Source organism: Sorex fumeus, unplaced genomic scaffold (genome assembly GCF_029834395.1).
Source record: "Sorex fumeus unplaced genomic scaffold, SorFum_2.1 ptg000094l, whole genome shotgun sequence".
Taxonomy (NCBI): Eukaryota; Metazoa; Chordata; class Mammalia; order Eulipotyphla; family Soricidae; genus Sorex; species Sorex fumeus.
The window spans coordinates 1,140,090-1,163,399 of record NW_026606151.1 but is presented as its reverse complement, the minus strand read 5'-3'; the positions used below and the strand labels follow the sequence as shown (position 1 = coordinate 1,163,399).

Below are 23,310 nucleotides of genomic sequence, written 5' to 3'. Positions count from 1 at the left end.
CTCCTTGGGGGCCGATTTTGACGCCTCCCACTGGTATCTGACCATGTTGGGGTCTGTGAGGTCCTTGGGGGTGGGGAGATGCTGCTGGCACCTTGTGGGGTGGGGCGGGCCAAGCGTGCTGCTCACAGTTCACGTGTAGAGGCCACGTCCCCAGCATGACCATTGGGCCTGTGGTCCACGGTGCTGGGGAGCAGCCCTGTGGGGGAAGGGGCCCAGGAAGCACTTGGTTGGACCCCACCCAGCCATCAGGACTCCGGCCTGCTACAGTGCTGAGATAACTGTGGGGAGGAAGGGGACTTCGAGGAGAGCGAGCCCCACCTATGTGCTCGCTCTGGGCCATGCTCCCTGGGCTTCGAGCAGAACTGGGGACTCCCTTGAGGTCTGAGGGACAGGCTGAGCCTGTCTGCGGTGGCGAGTTCTGGACTTGAAGATCCGGTCCTGCTCTTGCTGTGACCCCATCATCTCCTGCCCTCTCTGGTGAGGTGACCAGATCAGCCCTGACAGATTGCTGATCAGAGCATCGGAAGCAGCAAGCTCAAGGCCTCCCAGTGTGGGCACCCTACCCCCTCGCCGCTTTCTGCATTCAGCTCAGGACCCCCGATGGCTCCTCTTCCAAAAGGCCCTGTATTAGCACTCCGGAGCGTTCAAAGGCGGCAGAAACATCCTCATTGCATTCTTGTCTTCTACAAAGGCAGCTGTGGGAGATTACACGTGCCCCGCCAACCGGGACTTCACGCAGCCCTTTTCATTCTGAGTGAAATGAAATGCGCCACGTTTGGATCTCTCTGGCAGGGCCCTGGATCAGAGGATGTGCTCTTCCTGCCTGCCCGCCCCTGCCTGGGCCGCCTCTAAGGCTGGGGGAGGAGGGGAGAGGGGGTAGGGCTGAAGGAGGACACGTGGGAAGCCGGTGCCTGAGGCCCTGACATCGTGCTTCCCTGCCAGGCTTCGACCGCTACTTCTCCAGCCGCACGCTGGACAACAACCGGCGCAATATCTGGTTTGCTGAGTTCTGGGAGGACAACTTCCACTGCAAGCTGAGCCGCCACGCGCTCAAGAAGGGAAGCCACCTCAAGAAGTGCACCAGTGAGTCTGCGCCGGGGGCGGGGCCTGGAGTGGGGCGGGGCCCGAGCGGGGCGGGGCTTGGGTCAGGTGGAGCCTGGTGGGGCGGAGTCTGGAGTGGGGCGGGGCCTGGAGTGGGGCGGGGCCAGGGCGGGTGGGGGGGCAGGCTGGGCGGGGCCTGAAAGGGGCTGGCCACGACAGGGGTGTCAGGGAATAAGGTCACTGGACCCACCTCCCCATCTGCCGCGTTCTCATAGACAACAAACAGGCTTTGGGTGATGGCAGAGAGGGAATGGGGCTCCTGGGTTTTGGTGGAGCCCTTGGCTACCCTGAGGTTCACCTGACATCCAGGGTGACCCCTACAGAACTGAATTGACCGTAGCTGCTCCCTGTCAATTTCCAGTGCTCAGGGTATGAGCACTTACGGAATTATCTATAATCCCTGGGGAGGCCTTGGAAACGTCACAAACCCAGGTTTGATTCCTGGGATCTGTCTCCCCTGTTCTAAACCCTTGGATAGAGCAGGGATGAAGGTGGAGATAAAGTGATAAAGAGTCAGAAATCTCAGAGTTTTGTCCTCACGGGGAGACAGATGGTGTAGGAGAGAAAAGTCAGGAATCCTGGCTATGCCGGAGGGAAAATGTACGGAGCCAACCACAGAGAGATCGGGATGCCTCTGCGAAGGCCCCTTCTGGACCAGGACTGCCTGGGCTGGGGGACACAGGGCTGGCTTCCCCTTGCAGACAGACAGACAGGAGGCTCAGAGAAGGCAAGGACCTGAGTACCCACATGGAAGATGCTAGAATAGAGTTTGAGTCCAGGTCTCAGATCTAGGACTTCAGCCCCCTAGGGCAGCCACTCTCAGTGCTTCTGCATTTGGATAAATTCAGATGGGGGGAGGTGTTGTGTGCTCTTGGGCACCCTCTCTGCAGCAGGAACTGAGCTCAGGGACACTGAGAGAGCTTTGAGTACCCCTCACTGTGCATGGTGCCTTGCAGGGAGGTCAGTATCCTCTCAGACTGACCCGAGAAGCTGGGCAGAGGGCTGGATGCACAGAGCGTTCCTTCAGTGGCCCCAGGGAGGGATGTGCCAAGTGGGGGTCTATGTCATGGGGGAGCCATTAAGGTTGGGAATGGGGTTCATGGAGAGCAATGGGCTGGTGGCTAGGGCCCCCTGGGAATCACGGTCACTTAGAACTGAGGTATGTTCATTTGTGGTTATAGGTGGTTGTATTGTGAGTGCACGCACTTCTGTGGAGTGTGTGGCTGTGTGTGGGGTGCATCTGTATATCTAAGAGAGAAGGATGTGGGGCAGTTTCTGGGTGCGCTAAATACATTTCACTGTTTATTGTTCAGAACGCTTTATTTTACTTCATTGGCCACACCTGTGGTGCTCAAGGCTTTTTCCTGGCTCTGCACTCAGGAATCACTGCTGAGGGGCTTGCAGGAACATATGGGATGCTAGGATCGAACGTGGGTCTGCTGCATGCAAGGCCTAAATGCCCTGCCCACTCTACTATCTCTCTGCTCCTAATCCAAGACACTTTGATAAACATTGGCTCATTTCATTCTCACAATTCTAGGAACTCTAACAATCCTGTATTATAGAGGACGACGTGGAAATATCAGAGAGGCCAAGTCACTTTCACACAGCACACGCCTTCCTTTGGCAGCCATCATAGTAGAGCTGTGCGGGGTGCGAGTGTGCCTGGGTTTGGGAAGCTGAGCCCGGATGGGTAGGGTACCCATGGCCCCTGTTCATGTCCCCTTTCCGGCATGATTACTAAGAGCATCCCTCTGATTCTTTAAGGTCCCCAATGGGATGAAAGGCTGTATGGTCTCCCTGGCAGTAGGACACCAGAGCTTGGGTGGGATGGAGCTGGATGAGGCGAGGGACCACTGGCGCCTCCGAATCCCAGTGTGGGAGCACCCCAGGGCCTCTGTGGAGTTCCCTGGTGATCCAGGAGGTGCCTGCAAGAGAGCATGGCCAGGATCTGCAATGGCTCCCACAGGGCCGATGGGCCCGGCTGGGACCAGGACACCCTTGGCAGCTCTGGGGAGCTGACTGGGGAAGGATGCCAGCACACAGCAGGGCTCAGAAGGGCCCCCCCTTTGCTGAGACGCTCTGCCGTCCCTGTGTCCCTGAGTCTTTGCAGCGTCCTCTGAGAAGCGGGAATGACAATGAACCAGTCCAGCCGTGAGACAGAAAGCATTCTGCACGGTCCCCACCACCTGCCTCCACCAGGGTCCCTAGCCTGGCTGCGCCTTTAGCTGCTCTGGGAGCTTGTGAAGGTTGCGGCCCATCCAACCCACTAACCACCCACTCAGGGCCTTCAGCAGGGCTTGTTTCTAGTTTAGTTTTATTTATTTTTTTAAAACTCCCCTGATGGTTTTATGTGCATTGGGGTTGGTGGGGAGCAGTGCTTCCTGGGCTGTGTTCCCGAGGAATGGCTGGGGGCCTTTGAAAGCCGCCGAGGCCTGACGCCCACCCCCAGACTCTGGGCTTGGATCTGGCGCTGGGTGCAGGCTGGGCGCTGGGGGTGTGTCTTTACAAAGGCCCCAGGTGGTTCTGCTGTGCGGCCAAGTGTGGGAGCCGCTGGCCCAGGGGGAGGGCAACCGTGGGAGGGAGAAGGCGGGCACCCTGGGCAGGTGCGGAGGTGCCAGCCGAGTTGCTGGGGGCTGGGGGAGCAGGGGGTGTGGAGGGAGGTGTGCGGAGGACAGTGGGGTACAACTGACCGTTTTTTTGGTACTGGTTGCAGGGCCTCAGCAGAGACTTCAAAGATGAGAGTGTGTGTGTGTGTGTGTGTGTGTGTGTGTGTGTGTGTGTGTGTTTGTATATTTTTGGCCCACCCAGTGGTGCTGGGGATGGGGGTGGAGTGAGGGCCCACTCTTTGGTGCTCAGGCGGCTGAGCCCAGGTCTCTTGCCTGCCACGCTGGGCTTCTGCCCTTGGATTCTCTCCCCGGCCTGGTAAACACCTTTTTGTTTTGGGGGCCACAGCCAGCAGTGCTCAACGCTTCCTCCTGGTTCTGCGCTCAGGGATCCCTCCTGGTGGGGCTCCGGGGACCAAAGGCAATGCTGGGGATTGATTGCCAGGTCGCCCGTGTGCACGGGCAGTACCCCAGGGCTGTACAGCATCTTCCTGTACTGCATCTTCCTGTGACCCCGTGTCCTTGATGGGGGAGGGAAGGAATGGGCGTCTGCTGGGGACATTGCTGAGCCCTGAGGCCACGCTGGTCACCCCAGAGCTCTTGCCGCGGGAAGCCTTGCCCAGCTGTGAGCTGAGTTGGCCTCCTGGGAGAACATCTGGCAGGCAGGAGGTGGTGGGTGAGCCCCAAGTTCTGGCTTCAGAGAGAGCACCTGGGAGGGAGCAGGGGCAGGGCAGACCCCCGGGTTTGAGTGGGTTCTCCCTTCTCCCTGCTGTTTGCTTCTGGACATTATTGTGTTTTCATTGATTTATTCATTTCTAGTTTTATTTGGGGACACGCCTGGTGGTGCTCAGGACTTTCTCCTGGTCCTGTGCGCAGGGGTCACTCCTGAGGGTGTCAGGAGGCCAGATACAGCGGTGGGGTCAGCCATGTGCCGGTGCCTCAGCTCCTGGACACACTCTCTCGCCAGGAACTTAAAAGTCCCTATTTTGTAGGGGGAGGATGGTTTGGGTCACAGCCTGTGGTTCTCAGGGTTACTCTTTTTTTTTTTTTTTTTTGCTTTTTGGGTCACACCCGGCAATGCACAGGGGTTACTCCTGGCTCTGCGCTCAGGAATTACCTCTGCCGGTGCTCAGGGGACCATATGGGATGCTGGGAATCAAACCCGGGTCGGCCGTGTGCGAGGCAAATGCCTTACCCGCTGTGCTATTGCTCCAGTCCCTCGGGGTTACTCTTTTCTCTGTGCTCAGGGGTTACTGCTGGTTCTGTGCTCAGGCGGTGTCAGGGAACAGTATGTGGTGCTGGGGTGGTGGTGTCTTGTACTGATCCTCGGGGTGGAGAAATATTTAGCCTCTTCAGGTTTCCGGGACTTGCTATAGACGAGGAAAGAGGCCCCACCCCGCCCCCACCTCAGCGTGCTGCTGTCAGGCTGAGAGCAAGTGTGCGGAGAGGCTGGTGCGTGTGAGGGGGGCCGAGAAACTGCACGATGATCTAGAGAGGGGGTGGGGGATGGGCCTTACTCAGCCGCTGGTTAACTTGGCCGCCCACATGTGCAGCCTCTGGGGCCAGGGAGGGGGATGTGGGTGGGAACACGCTGCCCCCATTTTACAGGTGAGGGCACTGAGGCAGCTGTGGAGCGTCTCAGGGCGTCTGTGTGGGGTTGAGAGTAGCCGCCTGATTCGAGAGCAGCTGCTTGTCCTGCTATGCCCTGCCCTGCTGGAACCTTCTCCCAGCCCTGGGTGCTCTGAAATGCCCCCTTCCACTCTGTCCCTCTGCTGGCCTCACCCAGGTCCCCCGGGAGCAGAGCAGGTCTCACGGCCTCCTCAGCACCTCCAGCCCAAGGCTGGGGGCCGTCGGCTCCTGGGAGCAGGGAACAGGGACTGGGGGGGGTGGCGAGGGGACAGCTGGGACCCTCTGGTCTTTCACGTTCCTCTGAGAGGGCTGGGCAGCTGGCGGTAGGTGCTGGCGCTGCCACCCCCATCGCTACTTCAGGCCTCAGTTTCCCCATCTGTACAACAGGAATCAAATTGCTCTCGACCATCCTTCTCAGAGCCCCGTCCCCAGGAGCACCTTCTCCCAGCCCCCATCTCCCCGGGAAAGGACGGCGGGGCTGGGGGTGACAGCTAGAAGCGTGGGTCGCCGAGCAGGCATCTCCGCAGCTGCTCGCGGGAGCACGGAGCAGGTCTGGGATGAGAGCCGTAAACAAGGCAGATGTGGAATCCGTCTTCCTGACACACTCACAGTCAGGTGACGGCTGAGTGGAGGAAGGCGGGTGTATGAGGAGACGGGGGATTTACTGCCGCTGCTCCCTGGTTGGGGGGAGATTTCGGAGGCTGCTGGGGACGCGCTGGGGCAGAGGGGGAGGGTGGCGCCCACTCCGTGCTGGAAGCAGGAGCAACAGTAATAATGAAGCCAGCTAAGACCGGCATTTATTTCTCATCAAGCTCTGGTCCACTGGCTTGCGTTTAATGGTCTCAGCAGCCCATTTTACAGATGAGGAAAAAGACGCATGATCTTGCCCAGGACCGCAAGCGCTAATCAAGTAAAGAGATCACTGACTTCCGCTCCACCTCTGGCAGCTGCCCTCCTGGCCCCAGGGCTCTCCTGCCTGGCCTTGAAGGAGCTTTCGATCCTCCACCTGTCTTGGGGGTCTGAGGAAGGCTCCTTCTGGGGGACAAGCAGGAAGGGGAACCTTAGGACAACGAGCCTTGCCTTGCACAACGAACTGTGTCCGGGTGTGGGGAACCCCGAGTGTGCTTCCGCTTGTTTGCAGGGCCCTGTGCTGGGGACTTAACCTGCTGCAGGACCCCTGGTGGTGGAGATGGCACAGGGGGCCACCAGAGGCGCCTTGCAATCCGGAGTGGGGACCCTGGGGGGTTGAAGCCGAGAGCGTCAGGCCGCAGGAGGCAGAGGCGGGTGGAGGGCATGGGGCAGCTTGGTCCGATTTTCTCTTTTTTTTTCCTTTTTGGGTCACACCCAGAGATGCTCAGGGGTACTCCTGGCTCTGCACTCAGGAATTACTCCCGGTGGTGTTTGGGGGACCATATGGGATGCCGGGGATCGAACCCAGGTTGGCCGCGTGCAAGGCAACTGCTCTCCCCGCCCAGTTCTATCTTGCGTGCATTCAGGGCTCGGAAGAGAACGTGCGGCCCCATTTCTGTTCCCACAGACTCGCTCTGTTGGCCTGGGGCCGGGAGAGGGGCCGCAGGCCAGGACTGCAGTGGGGGTTGTGTGCTGGTGAGGCTCATCAGACTTGCAGCAGAGTTTGGGGAGAGACCCAGGAAGCGCCCCGGGGACTCTCAGCCGTGCTTGGAGCTGGGCGTCGGGCCGGGGGAGAGAAGCAGGTGGGGCCGAGGATCTGAGCCAGGCGGGCCCGTGGGGCATCCCAGTGCTGGGAGTGGAAGCTGGGAGGACCTTCCTGCTGCTCCCGTCTGATTCCATTTCTCAAACTGGGGAGCATTTGAGTCTGAGGGTGGGCTCGCAGGGTTCAGGACTATTCTGTTGTTGTTTTTGGGCCTCAGCTGCAGTGTTCAGGGCTGACTCCTGGCTCAGTGCTTAGGGACCACCTCTGGCAGGGCTTGGGGAGGAGGCATAGGGGGTGCTGGGAATTAATACCAGGACGGGCGCCTGCAAGGCAAGCACCTTCCCCGCTGTGCTATCGTTTGGTCCCCATCTTTTCTGGGGTGTGGGTGGGTGAGAGAACCCCTGAAGGGTGCTCAGGAGGTCCAGGAAGCTCACTGGCGGCTCTTGACCAACCTGTTCAGCGGTTCAGCACAAGGACCCGAGGATGTGCCACAGTGCTGGGGCACCCTTGCCACCTCCAAAAAGCTGTGATGTCTCAGGGATGGGAAGGGCAGGGACAGGGAAAGTGATTCCAGCAGGGGGGTCGAGATCAGGAAAGAGGGGAGGGACTCAGGGAGCGGGGAGGCTGCTCCCTCCTACCTCTGTGTGAGGAGCGGCCTGGAGCCTGGTCTATGGGATGAGCACCTCGTGCTAATCTCCTAGGGGGAGGGAGAGCCAGCCCAGGTCAGGCTGCACCCTGAGCACAGGGCAGGCCTTGGGCAGCGCTGGAGGAGAGAAAACCTGAGGCTTGGGTCAGGGAGATGCTCACAGGGCTGTGGCACCCATTCTGTGTGCAGGAGGCCTGGGATTCGTCCCCAGCGCTGCATGGTCCTTTGAGCACCACTGGGAGCAACTTCTTGAGCACTGAACTAGGAGTGGTCCCTGCCCAAATCAAACAAAACTCAATCAGTCAGCACCAACTGAAGCATATCCCATCTGCCTCCCTGGGCCCAGGAGGATTCCAGACAGGGTACAATGCCCCGTGACTGCCAGCTGCACCCCTGCACCCTCCTGGCAACCCTTCATCCTGAGTTTCATCTGAGGAAACTGAGGCTCTGAGAGCTCAGAGCCTGGGGCTGAGCTGGGGTTGCCGGCTGGTGTGTTTTGCTCCTTCTGCTGCAGTACTTGCATCACCTGGGGGACCTGGTGCTCTTCTAGAATGTTGCCTGAATAACGAATGCTGGTGTGTGTGTGTGTGTGTGTGTGTGTGTGTGTGTGTTTACATTTTGCATGTCACTGTGTGAGCGGGTGTGTGAGGCAGGTGCGTGCACGGGCTGGGTGGGGGGCTCCCCTGCACCTAAGACCCACACCCTGCTGTGCCAGTAAGTGGTGGGTGAGGCAGGAGCAGGGCCGGGGACCAGTCCTGGGTAAACAGACCTGGAGCAGTGGGAGGTGAGGGATTAAGAAAACACATAGTGGGGCCGGAGTGACAGTCCAGCTGGGAGGACGTTTGCCTTGCACAAAGCTGACATGGGTGCTATCCCCAGCATCCCAAATGGTCCCCGAGGGTCGACAGGGGACCTGAGTTACTCCTCAGCAGAGCCAGGAGTAAATCCTGAGCACTTCCAGGGGTGCAGGGGTGATGAGAGAGACAGAGAAAGGAAGAGAAAGACAGGGAGAGAGAGACAGGGAGGAAGGTAGGGAGAGAGAGGGAGAGAGGAGAAGAAAGAGAAGAGAAAGAATAAAAAGTGTGGGGTCAAGGGCTGAGAGAAAGAGAGAGATAGAGACAGAGAGAGAGAAAAGAGAAAAAGTGTGGGGTCAGGGGATTCTCGGTCTCACAACCTGAAAGCCCCAACTGTCCTCCACATACACTATTTATTGCTCAAAATATCAGAAGAACAATTTTCTTTGGTCAAATGAATATCTTAATCTGAAATGACTAACTTAATCTGTCTGAGTTAAATATTTACACAACTGAGGGCCTCAGTCTACAGGGACAAACATCTTTATAATGGGCTCATCTCAAGGGGACATTCTGGGAGAAGGAGTAGAGAGAAAGCAGTTCCAGGATGCCTGCAGGGCAGTGCTCCCCCTTGGCCCTGGCATTCTGGATTGGCAGGCCCCATAAGTCGCCCATCCTGCCCTTCTCCTTGGTCTGTCAGAACCCACGTTCCCAGCAGAGCAGGGCTTTCTCCCCTCCAGTGGGCCAGAAAAAGTGTAGGCTCAGTCGCCTCCCGGAGCTCCCAGGGCATTGAGCCCCTTGCCCGGAATTTTCCATCTCGTTTCTCTACCTGTGGCCAGGCATCAACCCCACAAAGGAAACACCTGCCCACAGTCCTGGTTTTCTTTTTTTCTGTTTTTGTCTTGATGTTTTGGCCACACCTGGTGGTGCTCAGGGACTACTCCTGGCCCTGCACTCAGGAATCACTCCTGGCAGCGCTCAGGGGACCATATGAGATGCCAGGGATTGAACCCGGGTCAGCCGCATGCAAGGCAAACACCCTACCCGCTGTGCTATCTCTCAGGCGGGGCCCACAATCCTTATGAGGAGCTCCCGTGATGCTCCCTGCCTGGCTGTGGCCACGCGGTCACATGCTCAGAAGCGGGCCTGGCTCCGTGTGTGCACACACGCGTGCTCTGGTGTTGTGTTGTGTGGAGCTGTGAGTAACACGTGCAGCCTAGTGTGTGGCTGCTCTGCTGTGTGGCTGCAGCAGTGTGTGTGACTGAGTGTGTGCCTTGTGGAAGGTGTGTGTGTGTGTGTGTGTGTGCGCGCGCGCACGCAAGCATTAGCACTTGGTGTATCGCTTCTGGGCCGGCTGGGGCGGAAGAGGGGACAGTGGGGGTGCGGGGGAGGGGGAACCGGGGAGTAACTCTGATTATTCCAACCTTGAAAACTCATTCCAATTACAATTTACAACCTGCAGACAAAGACTGCAGTCTCCGTAGTAACCACGGTGCAGGGCTTTGGCGGAGAAAGTCCTCTCCCTGGCAGCTTCCCGGCTGGCTGTCACCCTTGGCGGAGCCCACACGTGTGTCTGCGGGCGCGCTGTGCTCCGGGACACAATTAGGACATCCTCGGCCTGCTCTGCTGTCACTGCCGCCATGTGCCTGGAATGTATCTCCTGCCCGGGTGCTCAGAAACGGCCGTACCTCTCAGCAGCACAGCGCCCCTGCCTGGGCCGATGGCCCCACCCCCAGAGGGTCCATGCAACCCCCTTTTGCTCTGAGGACACAGCGTCCTCGGCCCCGCACACTGGGACCCCTCTGGGTCCCTGCTGGCACTGGGACTGCTCGGGGAGGAGACTTGGGAGGTGGCCCACACAGCTGGAGGTGAGAAGGGCCCCGATGGGAGGGGAGAGGGGCTGGGCTCTGGTGGGTTCGAATCCCAGCCCTGTTGCTGTCAAGTAAGGCCACCCCCAGGGATCTGACACGGCTGGGCACCAGGGTCCGGTGAGACTAAGTCGGGTGTCTCACGAGACGGCTGCAACCCAGCCAGCTCTGGAAGGGGGCCAGTCAGCGCCTCTGCCTAGCCTGGGACCAGGTGCCTGCAGGTGCTGCTGGGCCGGGCTGTTTGAGGGCACCCTCCCCGCTCAGCCGGCTTCCTGTCCTGTGGGGGGCCTGGGGTCCTGCTGACCCTGTTCTAAGTGCATCTGAACTCTACCGTCATAAGCACTCTGAGGGGAGGGTGCGTGTGTGTTGTGTGTGCAGTATATTTGTATGTGTTGTGTGTGGTCTGTCTGTATGCATGGTGTTAAGTGGTATATGTGTGTGGTGTGTGCTGTGTATGTATGTGTAATGTGTTATGTGTGGTATATGTGCATGGTATGATAGATATATGTGTGATGTGTGTGGTGTATTATATATGTATGTGATATGTGTGTATGGGCGTATGTGTGGTATTTGTATGTGCTGTGTATGAAAGTGGTGTGTGGTATCTATGTGTGTGCTATGCGCGTATGATGTGATGTGTGTGTAGTGTGGTGTGTATGGTGTAGTGTATGTGGTATGTATGATATGGGTGTTTGGTGTGTATGGTATTTGCATAATTCTGTGTGACGTGTGTGTGCTGTATTTGATATGTCTGTTGTGTGTGTTGTGTTTGTGCTGTGTAATGTGTGCATTTGTGTTGTGTCATGTGTTATGTGTTGTCATGTATATGCTATGTCATATGTATGGTGTGATATGTGTATGTTGCTGTTAGGTACAGTGTTTGGTATATGTGCTGTGTCATGCATAGGGAGTGGTGTGTGCTATTTATGTGTAATATGTCTATTTGTAGCATCATGTATGTATAAGATGTGATATGTGTGGTATGTGCTATGTTGTGCGTGTGGTGTGTATGGTGTCATATGTGTGTATGGTATGTATGTGGTATGGAATAATGTGTGTTGTGTGGTGTGTATGTGCTATGTCATGTGTGATGTAGCATGGTATGTGTTGTATTGTGTGTGGTATGGTATGTGTGCAGTATGTGTGATATGGTATGTATGCAGTGCAGTGTGTATGAGGTATGGTGTGTGTACATGTGTGTGTGGTATGGTGTGTGTGCAGTGTGTGTATGGTACGGTATGTGCAGGGTGTGTGGTATGGTATGTGTGGTGTGTGTATGTGGTGTGTGTGGTATGGTGTGTGTGCTGTGTGTGTGGTGTGTGGTTTGATGTGTGTGTGTGGCTTGTGTGGTATGGTATGTGTGGTGTGCATGTGCGTCTGGTGTGTGGTAATGTGTGGAGCCCTTTCTCAGGTCCCCTCACCGACGCTGTTTCTGTGTCAGGCCCAGACTAGACAAATCAAGGACACGTTTGCTGAGCATCCTCCAGATGTCCTGGCTGGCACCGGGACTGCTCGGGGAGGAGATTTGGGAGGCAGCTCTCAAGGCTGGCCAAGTGCCCACGGATCCCAGAGCCGGGCCGAGGGGTGCTGTGTGGTGAGGGCGCTCCTGTGTTTACTCCCTGGGGTCAGGAGGGAGGCCGAGGGCCAGCTCAGCAGGGGCTGCACGAGGATCCAGGAGCTGGGGCGCATCCTTGTCCCCGTGCCTGCTAATAATCGGCTCCCCCCATCCTCCACCCCGCCATGACAGGAGCGGCAGCGGGACAGTGAGTCCCTTCTGCATTCCTGGACGGCAGAGGGCAGCTGTGGGGTGGGGCCCGGGCCGGAGGGTTGGAGCAAGAGGGGCTGAGGCCAGGGAACCACGTCCCTTTGCTGTCCCGGCGGGCGCTGTGCCCAGCAGTGGTGCTGCCCGTTGGCACCGCAGGCAGTCAAGGCTGCTCCCACGGGCATCTCACTCACAAGGCACTTAGCGCTGGCTTGGCCTCTGTGCCCTGCTGGGCCCATGAGCCATTTATCCCCACAGGGAGCTCTCCGGACGCCAGGCGGTAAGTACCGTCATTACTTCCTCCAATCGAGCGGAAACGGGGCCCAAGGTCGCAGCTTAGAGAGCAGGGGAACTGGGTGCCAGCCCCGAATCAGCATCAGGGCAGTAGGCAGCCAGGGTTCCGCGGACCTAGGCACCTAGAAACTCACCTGTCTCCACCCGGAAGTCATACCCAAGACACCTCGGGCTTGGTGTGACCCCACTAGCCTCTGCCCCTTTGATCTTTGGCCGGTGACCTTTGACCTATGATCTGAGGTGGAGGAAACTAGTACTGGTACCTTGCCTTAGGGTCTTGGAGGCTGAGGCAGGTATAGGATGTGCCCCCAGCACAAGGAAACAGGGGGCAGTGCCTATCCATAGACTTAAAAAACACAGAAACCGGGAGACTGGAGCAATAGTACAGCGGGTTGGGTGCTTGCCTTGCACATGACCGACCTGGGTTTGATCCCCGGCGTCCCGTATCATTCCCTGAGCACCAACAGGAGGGATCCTTGAGCACCGCCAGATGTGAACTTCCCAACCCAGTAGGTAAACTGGGGAATTTGGAGTTCTGAGGTCCATGCCATGGGGGACAGAGGGGTAACAGAGGGAGCTGGGAGCACTTATTCTCTCACATGGGACCTGACCCACTGGCCTGTGTCCTGGGCCTTACCTCTTGGTCCTGTTTTCTCATCTGTAAAGCAACAGATATGGTGAGATCCTGCAGTCCCTGACAGTGTGGACCTGTGATTAACGGCCCCCGCCCCAGCCCCCAGCAGTTTTCCCTGGGCTGCCCGGGGTGAGGGCTGCCGGGTCACCTGAATGGCCTGGACAGTTGAGGGATGACAGAGGCCACAGCCGGGTCACCCCACACCCGGGGGTGAGGGGACTAGAGTGTGGAACAGCCAGCAGGGCAGCATGGCCTGGGTCTAGACTTGCCTGCCTTTGAGGGGGCCGGGGAACAGGTGGTGATCTGGGCTGTGGTGGCCCAGTGTGCCCGGGAGCCCCCAACATACAGGGTGGAGGGGGCTTACGAGGCCCTGTGTGCTTGTCTGGCCTGAGGGGTGCAGGTGCTGCTTCCAGGCCTGAGGGGGCTCTACAGCTCCTCTTTCTACCTTTTGTTTTGTTTTTTTGCTTTTGGGTCACACTCGGTGATGCTCAGGGTGCTGCTCCTGGCTCTGCACTTAGGAATCACACCCGGCGGTGCTCCGGGGACCATATGGGATGCCAGGGATCAAACCTCAGTCAGTCATGCGCAATGCGAACACCCGACCTGCTGTGCTATCTCTTTGGCTCCTCCTCTCCCTTCTGGACCTTGCCAGCCTGCCTCCCTCAGACCCCACCAGCCCCCCTCAGACCCCACCAGCCCCCCTCAGACCCTACTAGCCCCCCTCAGACCCCACCAGCTCCCCCTTAGACACCCCCTTCAGACCCCACCAGACCCCTCAGACCCCACTAGCTCCCCCCACAGACCCTACCAGCCCCTCCCAGACCCCTCCAGATCCCCTCAGACCCCCTCAGACCCCACCAGCTCCCCACTTAGACACCCCCTTCAGACCCCACCAGCCCCCCTCAGACCCCACTAGCTCCCCCCACAGACCCTCCCAGCCCCTCCCAGACCCCTCCAGATCCCCCTCAGACCCCCTCAGACCCCACTAGCTTCCCCCTTAGACCTTGCCAGCAACCCAGACCCCACCAGATCCCCCCTCAGACCTTTTCAGCCCACCCCCCTCAGACCCCTCCAGCTCCATCCCTCGCCCCCAGACCCTGCTTCTCCTCACCCTCCTGCTCCCGTCCTCTACTCCAACCCTCATAGCCCTCAGCAAAGCTTCTGTCTAGGCCGGGAAAGCCAGTGCCTAGAGCCTCCCTGAGCTCCCCTGTGCCTCAGTTTCCTCATCTTCGTGGGGCTTGCCACTCACTTTCTTGCATTACTCTGATGGTTCAGTGAATCGACCCATTAAGGGGCTTTGGTCAGAGCCCGGCTCCCAGGGGTGCTCATAGTAACTGAGTTAGCAGCAGCTTTCTGATGCCATTCCCATGGTTCCCAGCCAGGTGTACCACCTCTTCCAGAAAGCCTTCCAGGCTTCCTCCAGCCCGGGGACCTCTGGCATCTCCTCAGACCCCCCCTATTCCAACCACTCTGCCCAGTTGCCATGTGGGTTAGGCTCCTCCGGGCCAAGTCCTCATAGCACCCGTGTTTTTGGAAGTGGGAATAGAAGGGAAAGCCGCTCTTCCTGGCTGGTGGGGAGTGTTTGTGAGTGACAGTCACTTCGGGGGTCTGGGCTTCCAGAGACCACTGGAGGAATCCGGAACCTCACCCCTATGTGCTCTTGTTTCCCTGGCAGTGTCTTGTGCCGGGGGCCACACCTCTACCTGCTGGAAGCAGCCGCCCCCCATCCCCGGGTCAGGGCAGGCAGGTCCCAGGTCCCAGGGAGAGACTGACCACTGCCTTCCCGGGTGATGGTAGCCAGAGACCTCCCGTGCCATTCTGGGATCTTGGGACCCAGGGACCCGTTGAGTGAGGTTGGGGATTGTCTTATCCTCTGCTCCTGGGGCTGCCCCCAGGTGCCTCCACAAGGCCCTCTCCTGGGGAGTCGGGTCAAGCCTGGCCAGGAGACTGGGCATGTGAGGATGGGCCTGGGGACTGCCCACCCTGCCACCCTCCATCTGTGCAGCCCCCTCACCCAAGCATGCCCCACCCACGCCCCGCCCCCTCTTACTTGCAGACCGGGAGCGCATCGGCCAGGACTCGTCCTACGAGCAGGAGGGGAAGGTGCAGTTCGTGATCGACGCCGTGTACGCCATGGGCCACGCGCTGCACGCCATGCACCGTGACCTGTGCCCCGGCCGTGTGGGGCTGTGCCCACGCATGGACCCTGTGGATGGCACACAGCTGCTCAAGTACATCCGCAGCGTCAACTTCTCAGGTGGGCACGGGCCAGGCCTCCGGGCTGGGTACGGGGCTTCCAGGACAGGCTCGGCCACGTCACTGGTGTGTGTGTGTGACCCCCCCACCCCTGCCCCCAGGCATCGCCGGGAACCCTGTGACCTTCAATGAGAACGGAGATGCGCCCGGGCGCTACGACATTTACCAGTACCAGCTGCGCAACGGCTCTGCTGAGTACAAGGTCATCGGCTCCTGGACAGACCAGCTGCACCTCCGGGTGAGCAGCCTCTGGCGCCCCGCCCCCAGGGGCCCTGCTGAGTTGGGGTTCCGTCCGGCCCCTTCCAGACTGTGCTGTCCCCTCTGCCTGGCCCTGTCCTCTTCCTCGCCTTCCTGCCCACCACCCTCTGCCCAGAGGCCTCTGACTGGGCGGGCTGGGGCACAGGCTTGGGGATACCCAAGAGATTCGGGAGCTGGAGGGCTGCACCCAAACATCCTTTCTGGGCTGGGCTGGACTCCCCAGCAGTGCTCAGGGCTCAGGCCACTCCCAGTGTGTGGGCTTGGTAGCCCAGCGCTTGGGCATCTCAGAGGTCTGCCCAGGCTGTCAGACCCCACTGAGTAGCCATCGTTTTTCTGAGTGTCCCAGTGTGTGGAGGGGTTCTTCTCCTGGGTCCTCCCCAGATCCTGGGCTCACTTGGAGAAGCACCGGTGGGCCTGAGGCAGTGATGTCCCCAGCAGTGACGTGTGTGAGGAGATCGTGGACCTATGCTTCATCCCTGGGGACGTGGTCCCTGCGTTGGGGTGCAGTCAGCCCAGAGGGCACCTGGGTAGACCAGAGGTACCCAGTCCATCCAGTCCTCTGCCAGCCCACTCCAGGCCCTGCGAGAGTAACCCCATGTCACTACCATCCTCTTCCTGTGATAAGTCTCCGTGCTCTGCAGAGCGCATGCCCCGGTACCACCCAACCCCAGGGAGACCCAGCCTGAGGCTGACCGTCGCATGGCCTGGGGGCTCAGAGCTCACTGGACAGACCGTAGGGGCAGGGGAGCCCTGGGCATGGTGGCCCCCTAGTGGGTGGGGCGGCACCAGGGGGCGGGCGGTGACACAGGCCTGTGTAGCAGCAGCAGCTGACCCTGCCCTGTCCTGCGGGAGACCATCCCGGGGGGCAGTCACTCCTGTCACCCCACTCTCCAGCGGTGGCAGCAGAAAGCTGGGTATGGGGGTACAGGGGTGGCAGTAAACTTTGAAGCTTCCCTCGGTGTTTTTCAGTCCACTCTCTCAGAATGGAGTTGGGGGGCAAAGGAGGCAAGGGATGGGACTCCCACTCCACTGGACCCTGGTTTTGTCTTTGAGTGGCTTGGCTTTGGCTGAGCTGTGGGCAGCACAGTGCAGGCAAGGCATGTGGGGGCGTCAAGAAAGAGACCCCCTACTAGGGCTGAAGCAACAGTATAGCAGGGAGGACACTTGTCTTGCACATGGTTGACCAGACTTCAACCCTCAGCATCCCAGAGGGTCCCCCCGAGCCCTGAGCACAGAGCCCAGAGTAAGCCCTGAGCACAGCTGGTGCAACAAAACAAAACAAAACAAAAACCACAACCACAACAACCCAGAGGCCTCCTCCTGCCTGTCCACTGTTCTCCAGGACCTGCATGTGAGGCCCCCCACTACTTCTCCTGAGCACCCCCAGATCACAGTGGGCTGCCCCTGTGCTGGGAGGCAACCAAGCCCCTTCATCCAAGGTCTGACTTCCCAAGGGCCATGCGACTTCTGGTCTGCTCGTTAGATAAGTGGGGACACTAGACCCCGACAGGTCGAGGCTTTTGCTCCGGGGCACACGGCCAGCTCGCAGCAACTCTGACCTGAGATTTGGCCCCATCCCTGTTCTTTCCCTGCTCACGGCAGTGTCATTCCCGCAGAACATTCCGTGGGTGTGGGCTGATGGCCTGTGACACCCGGAGACACAGGGGTCACGCCTCACCTTCCCTGGTTCTCTTCCTGCCCTGCACCCATGGATGTGTTAGGCTCTCTCCTCCCCCAACCCGAAGTACTTTTACTCAGTTCTGGGACCCTCCTCTCAGCTTGGAACCCCCCTCCAGGAGGGAGCACCAAGGACCAAGGTCGGCCCTGCCCATCACTGTCTAAGAATAGATTCTCTACGAGGGGTCAGAGCCCTAGGACAGGGGCCAAGGCGCTTGCCTTGCATGTGGTCTCTCCCAGTTTTAGCCCCCGCACTGCCTAGTTCTCTGAGCACCATGAGGAGCGACCCCCGAGCACAGAGCAGTGAGTTGCCCTGTCCAGCCACCCACAAAACAAAACAGAAAAAGGGCCCCTGTGAGCCAAATGCATGGAACAGGTGTTTGCCTGTGGCTCCCGAGGGGTCAGTTCTGTGCCTGAACACTGGAGCTTCAGTCGGGGAGAGGGGGGAGTCTTAGTTCCCAGAACCTGACACATCAGCAGCATGAGCGACACCTCTGGGCCCAGAGCACTGTGTATCCGCGCAAGCTGTGACTCCCACAAATTCAGAGCAAAATGCAAAGAAACAGCGCCCCAGTGTCCCCCCCAGGAGGCAGTGAAGGACCACACGCAGCCCCCTCCCTGGACTGGGGGGCTCTGGTTCATTCTGAGTTGAGGGGGTTGGCAACATTTTCCATTTTTCTGGGCGCGACTTCTGCTGTTGCGCGGGGGAGCCCCTGAGCCACGAGGCCTGGCCGTCAGGCCCGGCACTCTGCCCTGCATCTCCAGCTGCGTCTGCTGGGTTGGGGGTGGGTAGGCTCCGTCTCCGCACAGGACCCAGGAAGTTGCATCAGGAACCCCCTGAGATCTGTGTGGGGAGTGGGTGTGACGCTGCTGGAGCCCACAGGTTCTTGGGCTGGGTTTGGGATGGTGGGGGGCCTGGGGACAGCTGCCCGGTGGACCCGTGGGGGACCACGGGCGTGTCCTGAGGGCCGTCCTGGCGTGCTGTCCTTGCCAGATGGAGCGGATGCGCTGGCCGGGGAGCGGGCAGCAGCTACCCCGCTCCATCTGCAGCCTGCCCTGCCAGCCGGGCGAGCGGAAGAAGACCGTGAAGGGCATGTCCTGCTGCTGGCACTGCGAGCCCTGCACCGGCTACCAGTACCAGGCCGACCGCTACACCTGCAAGACGTGCCCCTACGACATGCGGCCCACCGAGAACCGCACGGGCTGCCGGCCCATCCCCATCATCAAGCTGGAGTGGGGCTCGCCCTGGGCCGTGCTGCCCCTCTTCCTGGCCGTGGTGGGCATCGCCGCCACCCTCTTCGTGGTGGTCACCTTCGTGCGCTACAACGACACGCCCATCGTCAAGGCCTCGGGCCGCGAGCTGAGCTACGTGCTGCTGGCCGGCATCTTCTTGTGCTACGCCACCACCTTCCTCATGATCGCCGAGCCCGACCTGGGCACCTGCTCGCTGCGCCGCATCTTCCTGGGGCTGGGCATGAGCATCAGCTACGCGGCGCTGCTCACCAAGACCAACCGCATCTACCGCATCTTCGAGCAGGGCAAGCGCTCGGTGAGCGCCCCGCGCTTCATCAGCCCCGCCTCGCAGCTGGCCATCACCTTCAGCCTCATCTCGCTGCAGCTGCTGGGCATCTGCGTGTGGTTCGTGGTGGACCCGTCCCACTCGGTGGTGGACTTCCAGGACCAGCGGACGCTCGACCCGCGCTTCGCCCGGGGGGTGCTCAAGTGCGACATCTCGGACCTGTCGCTCATCTGCCTGCTGGGCTACAGCATGTTGCTCATGGTCACGTGCACCGTGTACGCCATCAAGACGCGCGGCGTGCCCGAGACCTTCAACGAGGCCAAGCCCATCGGCTTCACCATGTACACCACCTGCATCGTCTGGCTTGCCTTCATCCCCATCTTCTTTGGCACCTCACAGTCGGCGGACAAAGTGAGTGGGGGTTGGGGGCCAGCAGAGGGCCTGGGTTGGGTGGGGTGGCGGGAGGGCGGCTCCAGCACCTGTTCCAGAAGCTTCTCCTTCTAAGCCCTTGCCCGGGGTCTTCTCTCTCTTCCAGGAGCGTTTTCTCCAGGTTCTGGCTCTCTCTTCTCTTCTTCCTATTCTTGTGCCTTGTCTTTCTCCCTCCTCTCCTTCCTTCCTGCTTCCCTTTCCTTGGTCCCTTCCTTCCTCTCTTCTTCCTCGGACAGCCAGTCTGGCCAAGATGTTCCCTCCCTACTGGCTGCTCTGCCTTCCTTTGTCCAGCTGTACCCTCACAGGAGCCCAGGGGTCCCGGAAGCGGGAGATGGATTGGTCCCCTCCCCACCAGGCCTGCCTGGGTTTAGGGCGTTCTTGAGGGATTGGAAACTGCAGATGTCCAACCACCAGGGGGACCCTGGGGGATGGAGGACCCTGCTCAGAGTCAGGTCTGGGCTGGACTAGCTGGCTTGTGGCCTCAGTTTCTGCATCAGAGCCTGGGGTCACCACCCTTGCCCTGTAGGTATGTGACGTCAATGACCTTGGGGCACGTGGCAAGGCTGCTTCCCACTGGGAGTTGGTGGAGCGGAGGTCACAGGTGGCGGATGGCTGAAGATGGGGGACGCAGGGCCTGCAGGAAGGCTGGCCACTGGTGAGGGCATCCCCCTCTGGAAGACTAAGGGTATACCAAGGCTGTGCTAGTCAGTAGGGGGGAGACTCACTGTGGCTGATTTAGGTTGAAGGTGAGCAGGGTTGATACATGCGTCAGGGACCATGGGGATGTTGGTGGGTGCACTGGGAGGAGCTGGGGGGGGGGTTGCCCGGAGTCCTCGGGGTGTACAAGCTTGGTACTTAGGCCAGGGTTAACAGACCAGCCTGGACATGGGGCTCAGCTGCTGGCCAGCACTAAAGTGTGAGCCCAGGGGCTAGTGCTGGGGTTGAGGTGCTTGCTTTGCTTGTGGCTGGCCCCAGTTTGGCGGGGGGTACTGCAGGGAGAGACTCCTGAGCACCATCCTGAGAAATCTGTGAGCCCAGCTGTGGGTTCCAGGAATGTTTGTGAGGCTGTACTGCAGCCCCCACAGATGGTTCATGCCTCCAGACCACGCCGTGCATAGGGCCCACACCATCAGACCACCTGTACAGGGACCCACACCATCAGACTACCTGCACATGGAGCCCATGTCATCAGACCACCTGCACATGGGGCCCATGTCATCAGACCATCTGCACAGGGGTTCACACTATCAGACTACCTGCACTACCCCCTGTAGGGTCCATGCTATCAGACCACCTGTGTATGGGGCCCAAGCAGACACCAGGTCAGGTGGCCCTGTGAACCAGGTCATCCGTGTCCCCAGACCTGCTGGAGGCCCCTGAGGGCAGGTGCTGGCTAGGGCCCACCTCCCTGGGGCCAGCAGTCCTCCCTCTGGAAAGCTGGTGGCCTGAGAGTGACCCCAGGGCACCCAGGGGACCCTTCCTAGATGAGCCCCTCTTCAGGCCCCCTCACGTCCCCTCTGTCCCTCCTGCCCCCCACGCAGGTGCCCTCCTGCCTCCTTCCATCTCACGTGCCTCTGATCTGCCTTTTGGGGTGCTCCCCTCACACTGATGCTGCCAGGGTCCGAGGTGCATGTCGCAGATGGCCTCACGGCTCTGTGCTACCCTGGGACCCACTCTGCATACGGGACAGGCCACACTGACTTCTCTTTGTTGTTTTGGGGACACTCCTGTCAGTGCTCAGGGCTTGGGAGACTCCTGAGGAGCTGCTGGGGGGCATGTGATAGCAGCACCTCACCCCTGCAGCCAGACCCCCCTCAGGCTGCCGAGTGAGGGGGCTCTGGGACACAGCCCTGAAGAGCTGCCGCTTCAGACTGTCAGAAGCTGAAGGCTCCTTGAGAGAATGTCACTGTGTGTGCGCACAAGTGGGTATGTTACTGTGTGTGAGTGTCACTGTGTGAATGCGACTGTGTATGTGTGAGTGGGTATAAGAGTGTTATTGGGAGTGTGGGAGTATGTATGAGAGTGTGTCACTGTGTATATGCAGGGGTGAGTGGGTGTGAGTGGGTATGAGTGTGTGCCTTTGTGTGTGTGTGGGTACGGGGGTGGGCATAAGCGTGTGCCACTGTGTGTGCATGAGTGTATGGGTGTGAGTGTATGTGCCACTGTGATGGGTGTGCAGATATGAGCGTGTGCCACTGTGTGTGCATGTGTACAGTCAGGTGTGAATATGTGTCCCACTGTGTGTGTCTGAGCATGTGCATGCAGGTGTGAGCGTGTATCCCACTGTGAGGGTGTGTGTGAGTCTGAGTGTGTGCTGTTGTGTCTCAGAGTACATGCAGTTGTAAAGAGTGTTTCACTGTAGGTGTGTGAGCATGTGTATGCTCATCTGTGTGTGCGAGTGTGTGTGTGTGTATGAGCATCTGTGCCACTGTGTGAGTCTGTGTGTGCCGGTGTGTGAGTACATGTGAGTGTATCAGTGTATGTGATTGTGTTTTTGTGCACATGCATATTCAGCGACCGATGGGCAACGTGCAAACACCTGTGTATGCCTGTGCGTGCCCATGTGAGACCGAGGGGGTGAGTATGTGGGTATGTGGTGTACGCAGGGGTTGGCTGAGGCTGCTGGTCGGTGGGTTGGTGTGTGTGCTGGTACGAGTGGGTGTATTTGTGTGAGAGCTCTGTGTGTGGTGTGTGTGTGCGTGCATGGTGGTGGTGTGTTGTGTGTGAGAGCTGTGTGTATGTGTGTGTGTGTGCGTGCCGGTACGAGTGGGTGTGTTGTGTGTGTGAGAGCTGTGTGTGTGCTGGTGTGTGAGCAGTTGGGTGCATCTGGGCATTGCCTGGGTGTGTGCCAGGCTCAGTGGGGCGTCCAGGTCTATGCGGTGGAGTTGCGGGTGCGCCTGAGCGCAGTTGTGTGCCCCTCGAACGCTTGTGCCCAGCTGCGCCTGTCCCCTGGGCTGGAGCTGTCTGTGCCGCTTGGGCGAGCAGGGGGATGGATTTCCTGGCGTTAGCCCGGATTTCCAGGGCTTAACACTGCCGTGGGTGGCATTACCCTGAGCCGCGGGGACCGCCCTCACCCCGTGCGGGGTGGCAGCTCAGCAGGCTTTGGGGGCACGAGGCCACAGAGGCCCCCAGGCGGGGAGCTCATTTGTCAGCTTTGGACAGGCAGCAGGGGCTCGGGGTGGCCTGGTCCAGCCAGGCACAAGCACAGAGAGGCAGCACCAACCCGTTTCTCTGTCTGCCCCACTCCTTGGGTGCAGCCCCAGGAAGTTCCTTATCCATTCCCTAGCAGTGCCCTTTGCCAGAGGGCAGAGGATGACCTCTGCCCTCTCCCAGGAGAACCTCCTTTGCTCTGGAGCAGCAGGGTGCAGTGCACGGGAGGGCGGCAAGGCCTAGCCAGCAGGAAGTGTGGGTGATGGGGGGCCAGACTCCTCTGGGCCAGGAGAGGTGGTGAGATCCCAGCCCCAAGGCCCCCCAGAGTGCTGCCTGGAGCCTGTGAGGGTGCCTGGGCCCCCCTCCTGCAGGGTTGCAGCTGGGGGCTGGGGGTTCTAGAGGAACGTGGCTTCTTTGAGCATCTCAGCTGCTCTGACCTCCCAGAAGGGCCTGTGACCACCTACGGGCTTAGGGGATTGGGGGGAAGCCCCATTTCTGCCGGGCACAGGGCAGGCCACCCCCCGGTCTGCAGGTGGCAGGAGGAGCCCCCAGGGCCACTTGGCTGATTGGACCTTGTGCTTTGCAGAAAGGAAGAGACAGACCCCAACAGAGTGGCCCCAGGGCTGTGACCCTGCCACTGTGCACAGGGCAGGCGCCCCACTCTCCAGGGTTCTCTGCAAAGTGCTCAGGGAGTCCCTCATTCTCTGTCGGGAAGCAGGACTGAAGGTCACCCCGGTGCACTAGGCTGATGTGGGGGCTTTGCACATGGGTCAGGGCAGGATGGTGTCTGGACCCCAGGCCTGTCCCCCAACACAGGCTGTGTCCACAGCAGGGCCCACTCTGTCCAGAGAGAGGGGCCTCCATCTCAGCCACACCCACTCTACATGGGCCCCCGCTGGTCCCTGTGCCCACTGCACTAAGGCAGGACAGAGGGCCCTCAAAGAGTGTCGCTGACCCGAGGTGAAGCAAGCCCCCGGCACGGGGAGCCCCAGTGTAAGGAGGGCACAGGGTTCTG

General features: G+C 59.7%; 1 protein-coding gene across 3 annotated transcripts in view; it reads left to right on the top strand.

Moving 5' to 3' along the window:
• GRM4 (glutamate metabotropic receptor 4) overlaps positions 1-23,310 on the top strand; it is an 85,055-nt gene that overhangs the window by 55,163 nt on the left and 6,582 nt on the right. For all 3 annotated transcript variants that reach the window (XM_056132116.1, XM_056132115.1, XM_056132114.1), the window contains exons 5-8: positions 943-1,083; positions 15,063-15,263; positions 15,364-15,500; positions 18,192-19,127. In XM_056132116.1, coding sequence (XP_055988091.1) covers positions 943-1,083; positions 15,063-15,263; positions 15,364-15,500; positions 18,192-19,127 — 1,415 coding nt within the window. The remainder of the gene's footprint in view (positions 1-942; positions 1,084-15,062; positions 15,264-15,363; positions 15,501-18,191; positions 19,128-23,310) is intronic.